Consider the following 21,263-nt stretch of genomic DNA (forward strand, 5'->3'; position numbering starts at 1 on the left):
GCATTAACGTCCTTAGAGCTGTCTCAGGTGTCTGGTGGGGAGCTCACCCATATTCTCTTAAACTACTGTACAATGCAATAGTCCGTAGTCATTTAGACTATGGACTATTTGTCTTAGATCCACTTAATAAAACCGTTTCTGATAAACTTAATAGAATCCAACACAAATGCCTTAGAATAATTATAGGAGCCATGAAGACTTCACCCACTAACGCCCTGCAAGTTGAATGTGTTGATCCTCCTCTACAACTAAGAAGACAATTTTTATGCGACCGCTTCGTGGTAAAATCATTACAGCTATCCTCTCATCCTCTTTGGTCCCGTTTAAGCAAACTGTCCCAACTCTGTGCTCGTCCTAAAAGCCCATCCTTGTTATTAGATAGTTTTTTTAAATTTACCAAACTTCCGCATCCTATATTGAGGTTCCATTAAAATCCTCTTTTTTCCACTCCATTTAGAGCTCTTGTATATAATCCTCCAATTATTACAGATCTTGGTCTTACTAAAGGGGCTCCTGAAACAAACTGTAAATTTCAAAGAATCTTTCATCAAAAATGGTCAAACCATCTCCTTATATTTACTGATGCCTCTAAAATATCCCCCGATAGCTGTGTCGGTTCAGCCTGTTGGATTCCCAAATTCAAAATTATCCTTCAATTCAAATCCCCTCCTGAAACATCATTTTTTTCCGGTGAAGCGATTGCAATTCTGGAAGCCATCCTATTTGCCCAATCCCATGACCTAAGACAGACTGTTATCCTGACAGACTCTTTGAGCTGTCTGTTGGCAATTAGGGAAAATCCATTTCGTAGTAGGCGGAAATTTTTTATCATCCTTAAGATCAGGGAGGCTTTGTTCTCGTGTCACCAAAAAGGGCTAGAAATATCGCTTGTCTGGATACCAAGCCATTCTGGTATAAGCGGTAATGAAGCCGCAGACTCGTTCGCTAGAGCTGCTATAACAACTGGCTCTCTAGATCATTTGAAAAATTCAACTCAGGATTTGTGTGCTTTAGCGAAAACTCATCTGGATAAATCCTGGAACTCTGTTTGGAAAGTTTCATCAAAATCTAAAGGTAGATTTTACGCATCTCTACAACCAGACATCCCAAGGCGACCTTGGTTTTCACTTCACAGGCAAGCCAATCGTTGGATCACCACAACTATCTGCCGACTACGCCTTGGACATGCATGTACTCCCATACATCTATGTAAAATTAGAGTTAGAGATCACTCTTTGTGTGAGTGTGGCCTAGACGAAGATTCCCTACCCCATATACTGTTCTCTTGCCCCAAACTCCTCTATCCCGCATATGACGTTCTCCCTCCAAAAGTTCCTCGCCCTATTAATGTCGAATGTTTATTAATGTTTGTGTTTAGTCCATTTTGTAAATTTCTATGTAAATATATTGAACGTAATAAGATTAAGCTATAAATAGTTTTGTGATTGTTTTTCTGTGTTTAAATAGCAGTTATTTTTTTTTATCTAATTATTATTATTGTGTTGTTTTAGGTTGTGGGTTTTTTAATTCCGTCTACTACTATTATGCCTACAAAATCAAATTGAGCCTGCAATCTCGACCGCACCAATCAATCTCTACCTCTTCTCCATCGCACGTGACATTGGCGAAATAATCTGTGTCTTTTTGGCACAAATAAAAGCCAGAAAAAAAAAAAAAAAAACACTGCATTTGACGTTTACATATTATTTAAATAATATTAGCAAATAGTAGGTAAACTATAACATTACAAGTGAATAACAGTGTACCTAAATAAAGAGTTATAAATAACTACCTATAAAGAGAAAAAAAAAAATACACACATACACACAAATAGTTATTAATGTACTGAAAAACATTGATTACCTGAAGGACCCGTATGAGAGACAATAAACAAGACACAGTAATGAAACACCAGTTATAATAAATAGAAAAATATAAGAAATAGTTACTTCTTTAAGTTCCTTTTCGGCCGGACTCCCTGCGAATTCTTGTTCTCTTGGGTATTGATGTTGGATGAGGTTGCAGTCCTAGCTGAAACTTGTTGAGGCACCGTAGCAGTGGAATACGTATTCAGCTCCGCCATAGACGTAATTTGGTGACGCTTACCATCTGGACCAATAATAACTATGTTGCCATCTCTAGTCCAACATTTGTTGATACCAAGACGCTGTCTGGCAGCCACGAAGACGTCATGATGTTCCTTTGTTAGGAACTCAGACAATGTAACCCCAGTGTTCTTCAGACTGGTTTTCGCATACCACACTTTGTTACGCATGATTGGATTTTGGAACTTAATAAGGATGACCCTTGGTTTCTCAGTAACCGAAGAACCCAAACGATGGCAGCGACTGATAGAATCCGCTGATAACTCTGGCAACTTGAGATGTTTAGACAGCAGCTGACTGACAGTAGCCGATAAATTTTCTTTGTTGGCTTCCGGAACCCCATGCACCAGGAGCATTTTCCGTCTACTTCTCATTTCAATTTGGTCACACTTTTTCGAAAGGAGCTCGACTTGCAGCTGAAGTCCTTCCAGAGCAGTTAAGACAAAACTCCGGAATGCATTAAACTGGGAGACTATGTTGGAAGTTATCAAAATAGGCTGAAGGCATCGATTTAGTAATATCGGGTAAAACGTAACAAGTAATATCTAATTTATAATTACCGAAATAAGCCTCGATGTTTAAGTTGCAAATCTATGAAACAAGGGTAATGTGACCGTTAATACCTGAGACAGTGGAGCTTACGTCACGCCTTATCAGACCGAGCCTCTCGCACAATCCATCTCCCATGGTATCGGAGTGCAAAGTCAAAGTCAAAAATCTTTATTCAATATAGAAGTGTTTACACATGCTTATTGATTGTCAAAAATCTACCACCGGTTCGGAATTTAGCACCTTGGACCTGAGAAGAACCGACGAAAGAAACTCAGCAGGATATATATATTTTTTTTACCATTTTCCATGTACAATTTTAGTTATTTGAAACAGCCTGGAGGCGATCGTTTCATTCCCAAGGTGTGCAGTCAACTAAAAAGTCATTAGTGTTGTAATATCCTTTAGCACACAAACGATCTTTAACGACTCTTTTGAATTTTATAATTGAATAATTTTGAACGTTTTCTGGGATCCTGTTGTAAAAACGTATACATTGCCCCAAAAAAGAGTTACTAACCCTGTGTAATCGGGTACTTGGAGTAACAAGTTTATTCTTGTTCCTAGTGTTAATAGAATGTACGTCAAAATTTCTGGGAAAATCATTTATGTTTTTGCGTACATACATAACATTATCAAAAACAAATTGAGAAGCGACAGTCATTATTTTAATTTCTTTAAATTTACCTCTTAACGAATCTTTTGGGCCCAGGTTATAAATTGCACGAATAGCCCTATTCTGCATTACAAAAATAGTATTAATGTCAGCTGCATTACCCCAGAGTAGGATGCCATACGACATTATACTATGGAAATAACTAAAGTACACAAGGCGAGCCGTATCCATACAGTCAAAAGTCTAATTTTTTTTACCGCATAGGCTGCAGAGCTGAGTCTATTCGCCAATTTATTTATATGGGGGCCCCATTGGAGCTTAGAGACTATTGTCATACCAAGGAACTCTGTTGATTCTAAAATATCTATTTTGACACATCTTACATTGGGAGTAGTGAATTTAATACATTTAGTCTTTTTACTATTTAACATTAAATTATTAACACTAAACCAATTTACTATTTCAGAGAGAGTATTGTTCAAATCGTCATATATTGAAAGACGTCTTTTTATTTTAAAAATTAAAGAAGTATCATCAGCAAACAATACTATCTCGAGCTTATCACCTAGGAGATGTGGCAGGTCATTTATATAGACAAGGAAGAGAAATGGTCCAAGAATTGATCCTTGAGGGACCCCCACAGTAACTGGAGACCCGGGAGATCTCTTTCCATTTACATCAACCCTCTGAATCCGATTGCTCAGATACGAAATCAGAAGACTGAGTGCAGTGTCCCTAATTCCATAATGATGTAGCTTCCTGACCAAAGTTTCGTGTTGCACACAATCAAAGGCCTTAGATAAATCACAAAATATACCTAAGGCATCCTGTGATTCCTCCCAGGCCCTGTAAATATTTTTAACGAGCTCAACACCAGCGTCAGTTGTCGAGCGACCCCTTGTAAATCCAAATTGTTTCTTGTGTAGCAACTTGTTATTGTTAAAATGTACTAGCATTTGATTTAGTAATAACTTTTCAAAGATCTTGCTAAGAGTTGGTAGTACAGAGATGGGCCTATAGTTATTGGGGTCTGATGTACTACCTGACTTAAATATTAGTAATACTCTACTATGTTTCATGAGGTCAGGAAACACGCCACTACGGACACATTTATTAAATATAGTGACAAGGTAGGGTGCGATTACATCAATTATTGAATTGACTACCTTGACAGAGATCCCCCACAGATCGACCGTTTTCTTAATATCTAGTGATCTGAAGGAACTTATTACATCACCTTCAATTACTGTATTAAATTTAAAGCTAATATTACATTCTTCCACATGGTTTTTTAATAATAATTCAGCAACGGTACGGTACGGACAGGAATTTAATGACTTAGTTGTCGAAAATGGAATGTCAGCAAAAAATTTTTCAAAAACAGTTGCAACATCCCGATCTGAGGAAAATAAATTGTTGTCAATAGATAAGCTAAAGTCGGAGATGTTATTTTTGACTCTTCCAGTTTTACAATTAATAATTTTCCATGTCATTTTAATTTTATCAGGTGCGTCAATATTTTTTTTTTATATGCAATGATTTAGCTGTATGACATACACGTTTGAATAGTTTAGAGTAGGCACTAACATAACTGATAAATGAAAAAGACCGGTTGTATGATCTTTTGCTATAAAGTTCATACAACCTCTGCCTACTCTTGTGAATTCCGACAGTCGCCCATTCATTAAATTTAAGAAAATTCCTAGAATAGACTGTCTTGGAAGTAAATATGGCATTAAATTCTGTTTTAATTAATTTAAAAAAAAGTGTTATAAGGCTCATTAGAATTATCATTTAATTGTAAATATGAGAGCTTTGCCATGATATTACTTCTGAACTTCTCAATTCGATACAAATTGATTGGAACAAATGTCTGTTTTAAATCCTTAGCATTATTATTTATTGGCGAATTAAATGAAGCCAACTGTCCACAATGATCAGAACTTAACATATTTATAATACATTTATGATTAGGTACACAGTTGGTAAATATGTTGTCAATACACGTTGCAGTGGTTTCAGTGATTCTAGTTGGCTCTAAGAATAAGTTAATGAGGTTATATGAATATAATAATGGTCTGAATCTAATACTTGCTAGGAGGTCTGTATACGCATACAACAAGGACATGCTCAAGCTCTGCACAGGCTATTTCAATAGCCTGCTCAATAGAAAGGCTCACAACATCCTTACTTTCTTTAAATTTTAGATTTTTGTTAATAAGTATTAACGAGCCACCACGTATAGCTTTTTTCTACTGAACATACTAGCCATCTGGTGACCACTGAAGTTAAACATAAACTGATAATTTACAAGCCAATGTTCTGTTATACATAAAATATTAGTTACGCTGCGCTCTAAAAGTGCACGTAACATGTAGCTGTTAGCAAAGAAAGGAAATAAGATGACGAATAATACAGTATACAGTAATGGCAGCGATAAACTGATGTAAATACTTACATAAATGAAGTTTTACCGAAGTTTAAACGCCAACTATTATGGAGTGTAAGAAATAAACTAAAACCTAAAGGATATCAATATATTTGGGTTCAAAATCTTAATATTCTAGTTAAAAAAAATAATGAAGAGAAAAAGATTTATAATATACGGTCGGAAGATGATTTAAAAAAAATTTACGACATTAAATAAAAATATTCGCCCATTGGGCAGCGTATACACACAACGTGATTTCCTAACACAAACATTCGATTTTGAAGATATTTTTTTAATGATTTTTCCTTTAAAAGATATGACAACATAACAACTTTAAACATTGATTTAACCCAAAATATTGAACGCATACATATTTTTCACCTAAATATACGGTCACTTAGAAAACATTTTAATGAGTTACTGGTCTTACTGGATAAAAATTTGTACGAAATCGACATATTAATATTAACTGAAATCAACATAAAAAAGGATGAGCTACTATTTTATCAGATATCTGGATATAATACATTTATACATACAAGAGAAACATCTAGAGGAGGAGGCATATTAATATATTCAAAAGAGGAATTAAACTTTGACGTTCATAAGCCTTATACAGAAGCCGTAGAAACACTTCATGGACATCTTAGGATCGGCAAAAATGTAACGCATATAATAGGTATATATAGACCACCTAGCACTAATAAATCAGTATTCATACACCAATTAGAGACAATCTTAAAATCAATACCGGGACGCGACAACGTTATTGTGATTGGCGATACTAATATAAACATCTTAAACAACATATTAAGCCCAACAATAACAAACTACAAAAACACCTTGTGTGGACACGGCCTACAATGTGTAATACCGAGCGACGTAGCAACGCGCGAAGCAATCGCGGACGGCCAGCGTGAGACATCGTGTTTGGATCATGTGTTGGTGCGAGCGAGACGCAGCGAGTGCGGCGCGGCGCCGGCGGCGTACGTCCTCGAGGCGCGCGTCTCCGATCACCATGCAGTGGGATTAGTGTTAGATTTGCTCGCGCATAGCAATAAAAAAATACCAGTGAAGTGTAACGAAGTGCGGAAAGTTATAAGTGACGTGCGTGTTAAACAAAAACTCGATGAGTATGATTGGTCGCAGTTACTCACAATCGAATGTCCTTTAGTTTTTTACAAAACTTTGTGTTTAGTTTTTGAACATATTTATAAAGAAAGTACAGATATTATTAATATGCGAAAGAAAATAATAAGGCAACCTTGGATAGATAAACATTTATACTCTTTATTACTGCGTAGGGATTATTTATTTAGAATATGGAAAGAAGAACCTAAGAATATGTGTAAGAGATTAGAATATACGAAATTTAGAAACAGGGTAACTAAAATATTAAATAATGCAAAAAATAAATATAGACAGATGGAAATAAAAAAATGTAACGGGGACACTAGAAAAATATGGGAAAATATTAATTTATGGCTGGTTCGGAATAAAATTAGTTTAGATGATATTATATTGAGATATTTAGGTAAACAAAATAGTATTAGTCAAATCTGTACAAATTTTTCTAGAACATTTACACAAGGAATACAAAACATTAAACATTAAAAAATTTTTAGATAGGAATAATTATGTGATTTGTAGTGAAGTTAGTTTTAGATATAATAAAGTAAGTGCTTTAGATATTGAAAAAATCATTAACGCTTTGTCGTGTGAGAAATCACCCGGCTTAGACGGAATACGGGTACAAGATGTTAAGTATATACGTAAACAATTGAGTCCTATTATAGCCAACTTTATTAATATGTCCATGTCAAAAAGTATTTATCCCGATGAGTTAAAGAGCGCAATAATACGCCCTATATACAAGTCTGGTAGCCATTTAGATTACGTTAACTATAGGCCTATAGCAATTTTGTCCGTAATTGATAAAATCTTTGAGAAAATAATTGTTGGACAGATAAGTAATTTTTTAGAACACCATAAAGTGTTGACTGATACACAGCATGGCTTTAGGAAAGGGCGCAACACTGTTTCTGCCTTATCAGAATTTGCAGAATACACTAATGAATGCTTACACTCTGGTAAACAGATAATAAGCATTTTTATAGATTATAAAAAAGCATTCGATACCTTAGACCATAATATCTTACTGCAAGCGATGGATGAATGCGGAATACGCGGCCCTGTCAATGATTGGCTCAAAAAGTACTTAACTGGTAGGAAGATACGAACGATGGTCGCCGGTGTGTATGGTGATGAAGCGCCTGTGAATCTCGGTGTGCCGACCGGCTCCGTGTTCAGGCCGGTCGGCTACATTATGCATGTTAACAGTGTGTCTAATATTGTCAATAAATGTCGGGTGTTCATGTATGCAGATGATATGTGTTTAATGTATGCGTCAAAAGATATAACTGAAGTTCAAAAATATATACAGGAGGACTTCGACAATATCTGCAAATGGGCACATGACATTGGAATCATATTAAATAACGAAAAAACTAAATGTATGCATATATACTCGCCATATAATCTGAGAGCTAAGTACGTTGAGTCACAATATCTTACTGTGGTAGGTCACACGTATGATTGTTTACATAACAACAAATTAAACTGCAACTGTATAAAACTACAATATGTAGATAGATTTAAGTATTTAGGCCTAAACATCGATAGTAATTTCAACTGGAAGATACATGTAAATGACGTTTGTAGCAGGTTAAGATCAGTATTATGCAAACTTTATCAATTAAATTCGGTATTAAATAAACATACTTTAAGGATCGTATACTTTGCGCTTGCTGACTCGTTGATAAGTTACGGATTAATTGTATACGGGCGAACGTTTATGACGTATATAAAGGACGTTAAGAATTTACAAATAAGACTGATCAAGTTCCTAGTAAGTAAAAAAGATAAGGATAATTGTAATAAGGATTATGAAAAACTCTTTAGTGTTTGTAAAATTTTACCGATTGAAAAAATTGAATATTTAATAGGATTAGAGTATTATTACAATAAAGAATATAAAATACCGATAAAAAATGTATACAATACCCGGAATGTGGAAAACAATAAATTAGTACAACCAAACTTAAGAAATTATTATGGAGAGAGATTGTCAGCATATATTGTACCTAAAGTTTTTAATAAAATTGATATGTTAAGGAAAAACGATAAAATAAGTAGGCAAATGTTAAAAAGAAAACTTAGGGACTTGTTTCTCAATGACGAAAACCTGTCGTCATCGTGAAACGAGACCGCGGTGAACTTTATAATATTAAAAATAAGTTATAGTGTTGATTTACTTTTAAGTTTTTAAGAAGAAGATGTTATGTTTTTTTTTTTTTTTTTTTAATTTTATTATGAACCATTATTTTTGTATTTTAAACAAAATGAGCGCGTCTCACCGTCAAGCCTAATAGCTTGGTGAGAACCAACAAAATTGCTAACAATATTGTATTATTACTAAGAAATAAAAAAATAAAAATTTAATCAATGGCATTACTGTTTATGAATAACTCCATTTCTAAATCTTTTCCTGTCATTCCTTGAATGTTTTGGTGCACCAGGTTTACAAGTTTACTATTATTATTGTTTTGATTATTTCTAATTTTAAAATTTAGGAATTTATCCAAGGTTAAATTACTATTAGGTAAATTAATATTAGTATTAATAATACTTGAGCCAGAGACTACCTCTTTTGTCTTAAAATTCAAATTAAATTACTTTTATCAGTGTTAATATAAATTAAATTGTTATTTTTATTATGCATATGATCCTTGGTAACATTAATTATTAATATTGTAAGCAATTAAGCTACCAATTTGTCTTCTCGATTTTATTGGTAGGTACATAGTACCCTCTGTCAACTTAAATCTATATATGAATTTATTAATGTCAAATAACATAAAATCATTGCTACAATGTCGGGTCAAATAGTATAAAGATACATTTAAGTCATAAATATGTAAATTCTGTGCATCTGTCAATGTATGTGAATATGGAAATGTACTAATTATAAATTTGCATTTCTTTTGATTTTGAATTTCACATAATAATTTTATATCCTTAATTAGATTATTTTTGTTCAGAGACAAGCTGTCTCCATGCATTAATACAACTATATTATTGGAATCCAGATGCATAGAACTTATCTTATTTATTTGGTACTGATAGGTTGCCTCGGGTGAGCATGTATTGACTACATTTTTTATCTCACTTTTTAGTATTGAGCCAAAGCCCTGACCTAACTTGTCAGATACTACTATAACATTTTTAACATTTTTATTTATATTTATTTCTAACCCCAGTTTATTGTGGTTGTGGTACCCTGGTGACCATTGACTCAACTTGAGAGGTTGGAACACTGTGTTAATATTAGTATTAGCAGAGGGCAACTCATCTTCTTGAGTATGCAAACAGTTACACAAGGATTCCTTTGATAAGGATTCAAATTTTTCCAAGTTCGAGGTGCATAGCTCAAGAAAATTGTTAGTCAAAGTCAAAGTCAAAGTCAAAAATCTTTATTCAATATAGAAGTGTTTGCACTTGCTTATTGATTGTCAAAAATCTACCACCGGTTCGGAATTTAGCACCTCGGACCTGAGAAGAACCGGCGAAAGAAACTCAGCGGGATATATTTTTTTTATTTTTTTTAACCATTTTCCATGTAGGTACAATGATAAGTATATTTTAGTTGTTTGAAACAGCCTGGAGGCGATCATTTCATTCCCAAGGTGTGCAGTCAACTAAAAAGTCATTAGTGTTGTAATATCCTTTAGCACACAAACGCTCTTTAACGACTCTTTTGAATTTTATAATTGAATAATTTTGAACGTTTTCTGGGATCCTGTTGTAAAAACGTATACATTGCCCCAAAAAAGAGTTACTAACCCTGTGTAATCGGGTACTTGGAGTAACAAGTTTATTCTTGTTCCTAGTGTTAATAGAATGTACGTCACAATTTCTGGGAAAATCATTTATGTTTTTGCGTACATACATAACATTATCAAAAACAAATTGAGAAGCGACAGTCATTATTTTAATTTCTTTAAATTTACCTCTTAACGAATGTTTTGGGACCAGGTTATAAATTGCACGAATAGCCCTCTTCTGCAGTACAAAAATAGTATTAATGTCAGCTGCATTACCCCAGAGTAGGATGCCATACGACATTATACTATGGAAATAACTGAAGTACACAAGGCGTGCCGTATCCACATCAGTCAAAAGTCTAATTTTTTTTACCGCATAGGCTGCAGAGCTAAGTCTATTCGCCAATTTATTTATATGCATGCATATATATGGCTGCATGTATATGTTCCTCTATCTGTTTTTGAGCCAAGTCATATTTTTATTTACAAATTCTAAAGATCTCTGGAGGCTAGAAATTTCTAGTTGCAAATGTTCAATGTTATTGTCATAAATCAATTTCTTATTTTGCAACTTATTATTATATGATTTTACTTTATTAATCAAATATGACCGTTCTTTTCTCATTTTGTATACATATTGATATTTATAAGTACTATTACTAATTTTTTTTTTTTTAATGAATTTATTTAATTTTATGTATTTTTTTATCTTGTTATGTGAATTCATATAGGTATGATTAGCTTCAGACTCCTGCAAGGTGGTATTGGATTCAGAGGCATGTGTAACTAACTCATGATACAACCTTTCAGTCGCATCACATTTCTGGATTGTTTTAATTTGTTCTAGTTCTATTTCTAATTTTTAGGCATCAGTAAGACTTACTTACAGTTCTGAAATGCGACTCAAAGCTCTTTCATGTTCATTGCTACACTCTTTAAATGAGGTCACAATCTCAAGAAGATTGTCCCGCTAGCTAACAACATCTAAACAATGTTCATTTAACTTAGCTAGCTCACTTTTGAGTTCAGTGTTTTTTTTCACAATTTTTTTAATCTCTTCTTCACTGTCCTCACGCTCTTGAAGAAGTTGTCTGTTTAACTCTTTGGAGGATTGTAATTCCTTAAGGGTCAATTGGAATTTGGCTTCCATATCTTTTATTGATGTTTTCCGGGTCATTATAGTATACTCCATTATGTTTAACTATAAATGTATTCAAATTTGTATTTAAATAATTAAAAAGATAATATAATATTATTATTTTAATATATGATTACTTTAAAATTATGTGATATAGTAAAATGTGATTAATTATATATTATCAGTTAAGGTAATAGCAATTAATTTGGACAAAGTTAGGGAATTTTATGTGATCTTTTATATTATGTTATATCAGTTACTAAATGTATACAATGTGAGTCACATATAATGTTTTTAATTATTTCTTATTTTCCTTTAATAAATATGTATGTGTTAAATTATTTGCTTGTCAACTGATTCAAACAATATTATAAGCTTAGTGTATACTGAACACAAGGATTACAGCTTACAAAATAAGCTGAGTCCTATGCACAGCACAGATATTGTGAAGAACTATCTGAGTACTATGTTAAAATCTTCAACTTTGCTTCCAGCTAATTGTCGAGCAAAGTGAGACAATAATCACGCCAAAGGGGAAGACAGATGTTGTCCACAACATGTAAGCCTTGTTCGAATCAGGTTTATAACGTATAAAAATGACTATATAAAACTTTAAAACAAAATACTCCCTGGGTTTACGTATAAGATTTCAAGTCAAGCGGCCGTTAGAGTATGACAGTCGACTCGATTCTTCTTTTGTTTAGATATAGTGGCGTAGCTGCGTTACAAACACTATGGACACTATTTTTAAGAATTGTATTCCAGAATTTCTACACCAATTATTATTAAAACACTTAAAACTAAATAATTTAAAATATTTAAAATAAATTCAAATTTGACATGTCACCCAGAGCAGTGCCTCCCGTATCGTCTCGAAAGGGAGACTGTTGAAGGCGTTCGCCACGTCGAGCGACACCGCCAGGACGACTTGCCCCCGGGCCACCGCTTCCGTCGTCCGAGTCTTCAGGGCGTTCAGGGCGTCGACCGTCGACCGGCCCGCCCTGAACCCGTACTGAGCCTCTGAGAGACCCGGACCGACCTCCTCGAGGTGCTGAACGAGACGGGCTGCGAGGACCTTCTCGAAGAGTTTGCCCGTCTCGTTCAGCAGCACTATTGGCCTGTATACCGAAAGAGAATCCAACGGCCGACCTTCCTTCGGCAACAGGACCAACTTGCCTTCCTTCCAAGGCTTCGGAAACTGCCCGCTGCACAGACACTCGTCGAACAGCTCCCGAAGCCTTGCACCCAGGAATTCAGGGCGTCGCACAGAACACGCCCTGGAACCCCGTCCGGACCCAGCGCCGTGTTCTTGGCCCTCAAGCGGCCGAGGGCCATATCCATCTCCCGCTCCGTGATCAGTGGTGGAGCCACTGCGTCTTCGATCACGGAGCGGGGGGCCATCTGCGGAGGGACATGCTCGCCTGGATGGGGAAAGAGTTCCCCGACCAGGCGCAAGAGGAGTTCCGGCGGCAGCGTCTCAGTGACGGGGGCGCCTTGAGTGCGGAACTTTCCGCGTACGCCGCGGTACGGGCGCCCCCACGGGTCTCGGTTGAGACCCGCCAGAAGCTCCTCCCTGGCCTTCTCCTTGTCCTTGCTTATCGCCAGCTGCAGATCTTTTTTCAACTGGCGATAAGCGTCCAGCATTTGTCCCTCCAGATCCGTGTCGAGGCGACAGCGAACGTAGGCCCTCCGCGCCCGGCAGCACGTCGCCCGAAGGTCGGCGATTTCGGGCGACCACCAATAGACGTACCGGCACGGAACCCTGTGCCGGGTCCGAGGCATGGCCGCATCGCAGACCTCCTTGAGCGAACTGCGCATGCGGCCCGCCAGCTCCTCTGCGCTGGCGCCCTCCGTCCTCGGCACCCCTCGCGGATTCGTGGCGGGGTTGCTCCAGGCACGCGACTTCGCGCTTAAGTCGCCGAGAACCAATATCGGTTTCGGTGACTGCCTGGCCACCGCAGCTCTGACTAAGCCGAGATAAGTCTCGAACTCAGCCAGGCTGCGGTTAGGGGAGAAGTACGTACCGACGACGACGTACTCCCCCCAACCCACCACTACGTAGCCCGAGCCCCTCTCGATGAGTGAGAGGGGGGGGCCCGTTCCGCTCCTCGTGAGGACCGCCATGGTGTCGTCCGAGTCCCCCAGCCAGTGAGGTTGGAGAGGGACGAAATAAGGCTCGCAGGCCACCGCCAGGTCTACCTGCCACTCCGGACACCGGACACTACGGACCGAGGCGTCGCACGCAGTCTCCATAAACTCGGAGTCCACAAAAAAGTGCTTTAAGCTGCAAATTAAAGCGGCTTCCCTCAGAAAGTACTGGGCTGAGGGTGGCTCTAAGGCATCATTTAAGATCCCCAGAGCCCGGGCTATCGGATAAGCCGATAAAAAATTTTTGGTTAATTTTTACCCTCCCTGTTCTATATATATAAAATAAGATAGATTATTATTTATATATAAATATAGCAAATCTATCTTATTTTAGTCTGCACTACATTGCCTGCTGATTGACTCTTATCACTCACCTCCATAGGTTGACTGGAAGAGATCTCTTTTAGAGATAAGTCCGCCTTTGCTTATGTTTTTTCTATTTTGTTATTTTCTGTAATGTCTTTTTAAGTGCAATAAAGAATATATATATATAATATAGGGCGGGTAGGAGGGCACAAATTTTCGGTTTTTCACCAATAACTCCCGAACGGAGAGGCCGATCCGGGAGATTGAAGCGTTAACGGATGCAGAGCAGAGGGCCCCACAATCGCGTCGTCGTTAGAAAAATGTACTTCGATTATTTCACGCACCCCCCTGGCTTGGGGAATGGTGATGGCAGTTCCTAGGGCCGTGCCCTATCTACTGCGGTGTCCTGTTTGCCATCCGTTACTACGGACGGGTCGTTGGGGTCGGGTAATTCCAGTAGAAGTACCCTCGTGACGTGTGCAGCAGACATCTCTTGGTCCTCCGTACATTCTCAGAGCTCAGAGAGATTCTCATTCTCAGAGGTCCAGCGAGCGACCAGCGATCATGGGCTTTCCTGCAGGTAGGCGTCCTTGATACAGCCGAGTCCAGTAGGGTGGACCCCGTGGGGGGCTACCTCTGGTCCAATGCATCGTTAGCGGACGTCAGTGTTTCCGGGCTGGAGTGTCGTGGTGTCAGCTGGGTCGACGGTCTGTCGAGGAGCGGGCGGGAGGCGATGCGGTGGTCGGCTCTCGCTGAGGGCGTCATCGTTGATGAGCTCTCTCGGGTATGCCCAGCCGTCAGGTGGCCGTGCGTGCTGCGGTGCCATGTCCTTGATGTGGGTATGGTCCGACTGATCGGCACGCATGAACATCTTCGTGGCTAGGCGTCTGGTGAATTCCTCGACAGTTTCGACTTTGAGGTCTCTTGCAATGGTTGCGTTTCGCACGTAGCGTGGTGCATTCGTGATGGTCGTGATGGTCGTGATTTCGTGATGGCAGTGTGAAAGATTGCTGCGCTTGCAGCTTCTTTCGCGATGCGGGACCAGTGAGTGCGTACCATGCTGGTGCGGCATACGTGAGGCGTGATCTCACGTATTGCTTGTAGATCCCGAGTTTGATGCGCAGAGGGAGGCGCGATTTTTAGCACTGGATATAGTTTGGCACGTGTGGCACGCGCCAAGTTGATCACATTCGATGGTCACTCCAAGGTACTTGACCCTGTCAGACCATTCGATCTCCTTTCCGAATAGTCGGAGGGGTTATGGTAGGATGATTGATCTTCCTAAGCCGATTGCCTGGTCTTCTCGACGTTGACGGTTAGTCGCCATTTGGCTAACCAGTCGGGAAGTTGATATAGCATGAGCTGCATCAGTACTGCAGCTTGCTTCCTCCTGATGGAGGTGGTGATGTACGCCGCGTCATCGGCGTATAGGACCAGGACGGCTCCGTCCATCAGTGGGATTTCGTCAATGTAGCAGCATATACATACCGGAAATAGGCAGCTTCCCTGCGGGACACCGGCGGTGATCCGTCGCTCTGTGGACAGAGCTCCTTCAACATCGACTTGGAAGCGTTGGTTCTCTAGGAATGACGCTATGATGTGTACAATTCGCTTCGGCATGGATGGTCGAAGAGCCAGCTTGTATAGCAGCCCTTCATGCCATACTCGGTCAAAGGCTTTCTCCATATCGAGGAATACTGCCACTGGGAACTCCCTCTTGTTCAGTGCCACTGCGGCGTAGTGCAGTATTCTCGCTATTTGGCGCGTGGTCGAATGTCCAGCTCGAAAGCCAAATTGTTCCGGCCGAGGTTCGATGTGTGGTCGTAGGTGCTGTAGCAGCAATCTCTTGAACATTTTCGAGATAGTTGGCACCAGTGTGATGGGCCTGTAGCTCTCCGGCAAAAGTGTGTTTTTGTCGGGCTTCGGTATCATGATGACTCGGCCTTGCTTCCACGTAGAAAGTGGCCCGTGCGGAGTATTCCGTTGAATAGCCGCGTGATCGCGGCTATGCTACGCGGTGGTAGATGGCGGAGGGCGGAGCTTGTGATTCCGTCGCACCCCGGGGCCTTACGTGGGTTCACACACCTTGTCATCCGTAGTACTTGTCCCGGTGTGATGACTATGGGGTCATAGGTGGGGGACAGTGGTTCTGCCAGGTATTCTCGAACTTGTTCTTCGACTGCTGTGCTTTGTGCCGGGTAGCGAGTAGTGTTCGGTGTGAACTGCTGCTCTAGCGTGGCTGCAAAGATCTCAGCGCGATCCGCTGTCTGGATCGTAGAGTTCCATCGTTCGCTCGGAGTGGACGTCTAGGTTCACTCGAGTTGGTGAGGTTGCGGTTGAGACGATGAGTGTCTTCATGTCTTCTTCTGCAGTCTCGATGGTTCTCTCCCATGTTAGGGATCGGTGGTCGCTCACTGTCTCTGTGGCTCGTTCGTTGAGGAGGTTGAGTTGTCGCTTTAGCGTGGGGCAGCGGGTTCGCTGCCACAGCTTGCGTAGCTTTCTCTTCCTTGATAAAAGCTTCCTTATATGGCCAGATAGGGTGTGGTATCGGTGTGATACCTCCTGTGTGTGCGTCGCTGCCTCGTAGGCATGACGCAGGGTGTCTCTGACGTCTAAGACGAGGTCTTCTATCACCTCAGCGTAGGTTGCTGGTTTCATCCTCGTGTTCTCCTCCAGATGTTCCCTGTAGGTTGTCCAGTCGGTACACCGGCGAGGTGGTCGTCTGGCTGCAGCTAGGGTTGCTTGCAGCGTTAGGAGAACCGGTTGGTGGTCGGAACCCATATCGTCCGCCAAGACTTCCTGCAAGAGCCTCTGGGTGAGCCCTCTGTGGACGGCTATGTATAGCACGTCGGGTGCTAGGTCTGGTCGGAACGGGTAGTGAGTCAGGGTCTCTGGATCGCTGACAGTGTATCCGCTCTTTTCAGCGTCTTGGCAGAGTCGTCTGCCATCCGGTGTGTTGGTGGTCGAGTTCCACGAGGTGTGTTTGCAGTTCAGATCTCCTGCGATGATTGTTGGAGTCGGTGAGTCCAGCAATTATCGGATGTCTGCAGGGTCCATTCTTGTTTTGGGAGCTTTGTAGCAGGCGAAGAGTCGTAGGGCTGTCCCTCCAGTGCACACTTCGATGCCCAAGGCGTACATTGTCCCTAGCGATGTAGCCTGGATAGGCGTGTGTACAATTCTCCTCTTGACAAGTGCCGCGAGGCCTGGTTGCTCACATCCGAGCGTTCGTCCTTGCGGTATATATCGCTGGTTCGGATGGATAGTGTAACAACTCAAAACGGCAATATTTTTCAGCAAAGCTGATTGAAATTTACTACTTATTTCAAACTATTATAACTTTCGACCCCTTGATCGTTTTTTGGTGAAATTGAAATAAAAACATAGAACATCTATTCAACATTTATTAATCAAACACGTCTTAGGACTTTAATCTTTACGTAAAACACAACTTACAAAAAATTAAAGGATCTTCGATATACTTAATAACGTCTCTGGTAATTTTATGACGTATACTGACTTAATTTCGTAATGAGACAAAAGAAAATCACACATTGTTTCATTAACAATGACGTTTTTTGCAATAATTCAGCATAGATATGACATGTTTTCAAGAATAATGTCATATGTTGGGTTAAGACGTACATACGCATTAATATTCACAATCATATAGACATAATAAGAATTTGGCCATTATTCAACTGAAAGAAGCAGTATAACAAAACAAAAAATATAGATGTACAATATCACATTACGTGTTATGACAGATAAAACATATCTAAAATCAGAAAAACGGACAATAGTGGGACTCCGTAATTGTTCTTAATGTTTTTTTTTTTTTTTTTCTGGCTTTTATTTGTGCCAAAAAGACACAGATTATTTCGCCAATGTCACGTGCGATGGAGAAAACACGGTAGAGATTGATTGGTGCGGTCGAGATTGCAGGATCAATTTAATTTTGAAGGCATAATAGTAGTAGACGGAATTAAAAAAACCCACAACCTAAAACAACACAATAATAATAATTAGATAAAAAAAAATAACTGCTATTTAAACACAGAAAAACAATCACAAAACTATTTATAGCTTAATCTTATTACGTTCAATATATTTACATAGAAATTTACAAAATGGACTAAACACAAACATTAATAAACATTCGACATTAATAGGGCGAGGAACTTTTGGAGGGAGAACGTCATATGCGGGATAGAGGAGTTTGGGGCAAGAGAACAGTATATGGGGTAGGGAACCTTCGTCTAGGCCACACTCACACAAAGAGTGATCTCTAACTCTAATTTTACATAGATGTATGGGAGTACATGCATGTCCAAGGCGTAGTCGGCAGATAGTTGTGGTGATCCAACGATTGGCTTGCCTGTGAAGTGAAAACCAAGGTCGCCTTGGGATGTCTGGTTGTAGAGATGCGTAAAATCTACCTTTAGATTTTGATGAAACTTTCCAAACAGAGTTCCAGGATTTATCCAGATGAGTTTTCGCTAAAGCACACAAATCCTGAGTTGAATTTTTAAAATGATCTAGAGAGCCAGTTGTTATAGCAGCTCTAGCGAACGAGTCTGCGGCTTCATTACCGCTTATACCAGAATGGCTTGGTATCCAGACAAGCGATATTTCTAGCCCTTTTTGGTGACACGAGAACAAAGCCTCCCTGATCTTAAGGATGATAAAAAATTTCCGCCTACTACGAAATGGATTTTCCCTAATTGCCAACAGACAGCTCAAAGAGTCTGTCAGGATAACAGTCTGTCTTAGGTCATGGGATTGGGCAAATAGGATGGCTTCCAGAATTGCAATCGCTTCACCGGAAAAAAATGATGTTTCAGGAGGGGATTTGAATTGAAGGATAATTTTGAATTTGGGAATCCAACAGGCTGAACCGACACAGCTATCGGGGGATATTTTAGAGGCATCAGTAAATATAAGGAGATGGTTTGACCATTTTTGATGAAAGATTCTTTGAAATTTACAGTTTGTTTCAGGAGCCCCTTTAGTAAGACCAAGATCTGTGATAATTGGAGGATTATATACAAGAGCTCTAAATGGAGTGGAAAAAAGAGGATTTGAATGGAACCTCAATATAGGATGCGGAAGTTTGGTAAATTTAAAAAAACTATCTAATAACAAGGATGGGCTTTTAGGACGAGCACAGAGTTGGGACAGTTTGCTTAAACGGGACCAAAGAGGATGAGAGGATAGCTGTAATGATTTTACCACGAAGCGGTCGCATAAAAATTGTCTTCTTAGTTGTAGAGGAGGATCAACACATTCAACTTGCAGGGCGTTAGTGGGTGAAGTCTTCATGGCTCCTATAATTATTCTAAGGCATTTGTGTTGGATTCTATTAAGTTTATCAGAAACGGTTTTATTAAGTGGATCTAAGACAAATAGTCCATAGTCTAAATGACTACGGACTATTGCATTGTACAGTAGTTTAAGAGAATATGGGTGAGCTCCCCACCAGACACCTGAGACAGCTCTAAGGACGTTAATGCCCTTTTCACATTTTTTGATAATATGTTCAGAGTGACAAATTCCGTTCAGTTTGTTATCAAGTATTATGCCTAGAAACTTCGCCTTATTGACAAAGTTGATACGCTGATCCCCACAAAATAGGTCAAAGACGGGAATAAGCCTTTTTCGTGTAAAAGCAACTGCCTGAGTCTTATCTACTGAAAGAGATAAGCCATGATCAGAGAGCCATAGGTCAAGATAATGCAAAGCAGAGTTTAAACGCAATGTTAAGTTTTGGACGGAAGAAGATCTATGATATAATACAATGTCATCAGCATATTGAAGGATGTTACAAAAGTTATTAACAGACAATTCGAGATCGTGGGTATAAATGCTGTAAAGTAGAGGGCTTAGGACTGAGCCTTGCGGGAGACCTTTCCAGACGAATCGGGGGGGAAGAAAAAAATTTTGGTGTTTAACAGAAATTGATCTGCAAAATAGCAGGTTACATATGAAATGTGTAATCCTCGGAGGAACGCTCAGCTGGTGCAGTTTTTGCCTGAGTACCGGAAGAAGAACATTATCATATGCAGAAGAAATATCTAGAAAAACACCCACAAGGTACTCTCCGTTAGAAAAGGCTATTCGAATGTCTGTCGTGAGAATGCTGAGACTATCGAGAGTGCTCAGACCCTTTCGAAAGCCAAATTGAGAGGGTGAGAGAATATTCCTGCTTTTCATTATCCATTCCAAACGGTTTTTTAAGAGGTGTTCAGTTACTTTTACTAATGTAGATGAAAGCAATGGGTCTATAAGAACTTGGGTCCAATGGGCTTTTTCCTGGTTTGAGAATGGGGATAATAATTTGGGACTTCCAAGATTCCGGGACGATTCCTGCTGAGAAAAAAGCATTAATTAAATTCAAATAGACGCATTTAGCTTTATCACTAAGGTTTACTATAAAAGAATAGGGAACGCCATCTTCCCCTGGAGATGAGTCTTTAAGTCCCTTTAGAGCTGTATGGAGCTCTGAGAGAGTAAACGGACCATCCATATCATCCGATACAAGTGTTGGAGTCAGTGTAATAAAGCTATCCTGGCATGGGACAAAGGGAGGTGCCAGCTTGGCAGCAAAATCATTAAGCCATATGGAGGGATTATTGGCATTTGGATTTTCTGAGTTGAGGGAGCGGCGAAATTTCTTAAGATTTGTCCAAACTGTTTGAGGAGGAGATCGAGGACTGAGGGATTCACAGAAGTTGGTCCACCCTAGCTTTTTCTTTTTTTTGAACAGTCTTTTAATTTTGGCATCAATACGCTGATATTTGATGAAATTTTGTGGAGTCATAGAGACTGTATATGACTCTTCGGCTTCAGATCTCCGTTGGACCATGACATTACATTCTTCATCCCACCAAGGAGGAGAAAGCAAAGTCTTTTTATTTATATTTTTTAGAGGAAAATGGGCATCAGCAGAGGATTTGATAGCATTAAGGAAAAGTTCGTAGTAAGCAATAATATTTTCATCATTCACAAAACCAGGGAGGGAGTCTAACATGGCATCAACAGAGTTAGAGTATGCTGACCAGTTAACATTTTTTAGTCTGTATTTTAGAAG

The 21,263-nt window shown here is 39.4% G+C and overlaps 1 protein-coding gene across 1 annotated transcript; it reads right to left on the bottom strand.

Moving 5' to 3' along the window:
* Window positions 1–1,945: 1,945 nt before the first annotated feature.
* Window positions 1,946–14,666, bottom strand: LOC125075469. The gene is made up of 4 exons (XM_047687185.1): window positions 14,574–14,666; window positions 14,245–14,257; window positions 13,841–14,088; window positions 1,946–2,602 (listed from the first exon to the last, which is right to left on the bottom strand). The coding sequence occupies exons 1-4, from the start codon at window positions 14,664–14,666 to the stop codon at window positions 1,946–1,948; spliced, it is 1,011 nt and encodes a 336-aa protein (XP_047543141.1).
* Between the last annotated feature and the right edge of the window lie 6,597 nt (window positions 14,667–21,263).

The sequence above is a fragment of the Vanessa atalanta genome, chromosome W (genome assembly GCF_905147765.1).
Source record: "Vanessa atalanta chromosome W, ilVanAtal1.2, whole genome shotgun sequence".
NCBI classification, from domain to species: Eukaryota; Metazoa; Arthropoda; class Insecta; order Lepidoptera; family Nymphalidae; genus Vanessa; species Vanessa atalanta.

What these genes read in the sequence shown, in the direction of transcription:
- LOC125075469 (XM_047687185.1), bottom strand. Translation starts at nt 14,666, where the DNA reads ATGTCTGCTGCACACGTCACGAGGGTACTTCTACTGGAATTACCCGAC. An exon ending in ACTCGGACGACACCATGGCG is followed by an intron (nt 2,603 to 13,840) that starts GTCCTCACGAGG and finishes CGATGCCTTCAG; the next exon opens with CCTATTTTGATAACTTCCAA.